This window comes from Trachymyrmex cornetzi, unplaced genomic scaffold (genome assembly GCF_001594075.2).
Source record: "Trachymyrmex cornetzi isolate Tcor2-1 unplaced genomic scaffold, Tcor1.1 scaffold1313, whole genome shotgun sequence".
Taxonomy (NCBI): Eukaryota; Metazoa; Arthropoda; class Insecta; order Hymenoptera; family Formicidae; genus Trachymyrmex; species Trachymyrmex cornetzi.
The window spans coordinates 63,656-65,193 of record NW_017295888.1 but is presented as its reverse complement, the minus strand read 5'-3'; the positions used below and the strand labels follow the sequence as shown (position 1 = coordinate 65,193).

The 1,538-nt window shown below is 37.1% G+C and overlaps 1 protein-coding gene across 1 annotated transcript; it reads right to left on the bottom strand.

Moving 5' to 3' along the window:
* Positions 1-6: 6 nt before the first annotated feature.
* Positions 7-1,415, bottom strand: LOC108770747 (ATP-dependent DNA helicase PIF1-like; the record flags this gene model as incomplete). Its single annotated transcript, XM_018522456.1, is given in 3 exon segments — positions 7-81; positions 84-326; positions 328-1,415. Coding segments are annotated over 3 exon segments (1,365 nt in total), but the record flags the coding sequence as incomplete, so codon positions are not given.
* Between the last annotated feature and the right edge of the window lie 123 nt (positions 1,416-1,538).

Here is a 1,538-nt window from a genome sequence, read left to right as displayed (position 1 = left end):
GAAATTTATCAAATGTAGACCCTCCAGTGTACTCACTCGTGACAGACCTACATACACTTGACCATCAGTACATACATACACTTGAACACACTCGTTCCTAAATCCATCATTGCATTTTTACACGTAATTCCTGGACTTTTATGTACAGTTATTCCATAACTGAGAGATAATGGAAATTGTTTCCGATGTACCACTATTTTGTGGAATACTTCGAATTTAATATCTACTCTCGTTATTATGACTTGTTTATTATCAGAAGTAACTATTGTAACGGAATCAATACGATTTCCATCAACAGAGCGATGAATCGCAATTACAATGCCTATGGGTTCCATTGACAAGTCCTAAAGTGACATCAATGTTTCGTCGAATCATCACTTTAGCGCCAATTTTAATCGCTATTACTCTTTCAATACCAGCTGTTTCCGAAACTTTTTCATCTTTGTCTTTTAAAATTTTGTGCACTTTTTTCTTCATTGCTGCAGCACAGTCGACATCATCTTCTGCTATCAGTAGAATTTCATCGCCATTAATTTTATCGAGCATCGCCGTGTTCAAAGTCGTGCACAAATAACACGTGGGTAATAAACATAATGTATCAACCGGTAATTGATTCATATAAGTGCAAAGTTCATTCAATCTTTCATCGCAAGTTCCTTTGAAATTAATTTTTCTCGACTGGAGAACATTGATGTCAGAATCCGTTACCAAACCTATCCGAATTCTAGAAAGTATCTCGCGGTATGTGTTGTCACATCTTTGTCGCATATTAATCAAAAGTTCGTCGTATTCGAACAATCTCCACAAATCAGATCCACCCATGGTACCTAAATACTTCTGAATCTCTGATCGAGACATTATAACGAACGAAAATTGTTTTTTTACAGGGGGAAGCTGCAACAAGTCTCCAAACAGAAGAATGTCTTTTCTGCCAAAAAAACCGTCGTCTGTATCTGTCGTGTCGAAAATTTCACATAATCGTAAATTAATAAACATCATTGTCACATTCGAAATCATGGAAACCTCATCGATTATAAATAATTCGACATTCTTTAATTTCTCTCTCAAAGTTTTCAAAACCATATCTGACAAGTGCGTATACTTTGCCATGGATTCATGGGTAACAGGTAGCTGAAACATTCTATGGATCGTCAAACCATTGATATTGCATGCCGCGATACCCGTGGGAGCAGATATGGCAGTCACTTTTTTCAAATTTATTCCGATCCAATGTTTAATCGTTTCAATAAGAAAACTTTTCCCTGTACCACCCTCGCCGCTTACATACAGTCGCAGAATCTGATTTTTATTTTGCAAAACTTCGCATACTCTATCGAAGACTCTTTTCTGGTCTTCGTTCAATCGCGACATCATTTGCGATAAATCAATCGGGACGTCAATCTCACCAAAATCTTCCAGATCTTTCATCGCGCCGTCAACTTCTATCGGATAGCTGGAGCAGATATGGCAGTCACTTTTTTCAAATTTATTCCGATCCAATGTTTAATCGTTTCAATAAAAACACTTTTCCCTGTACC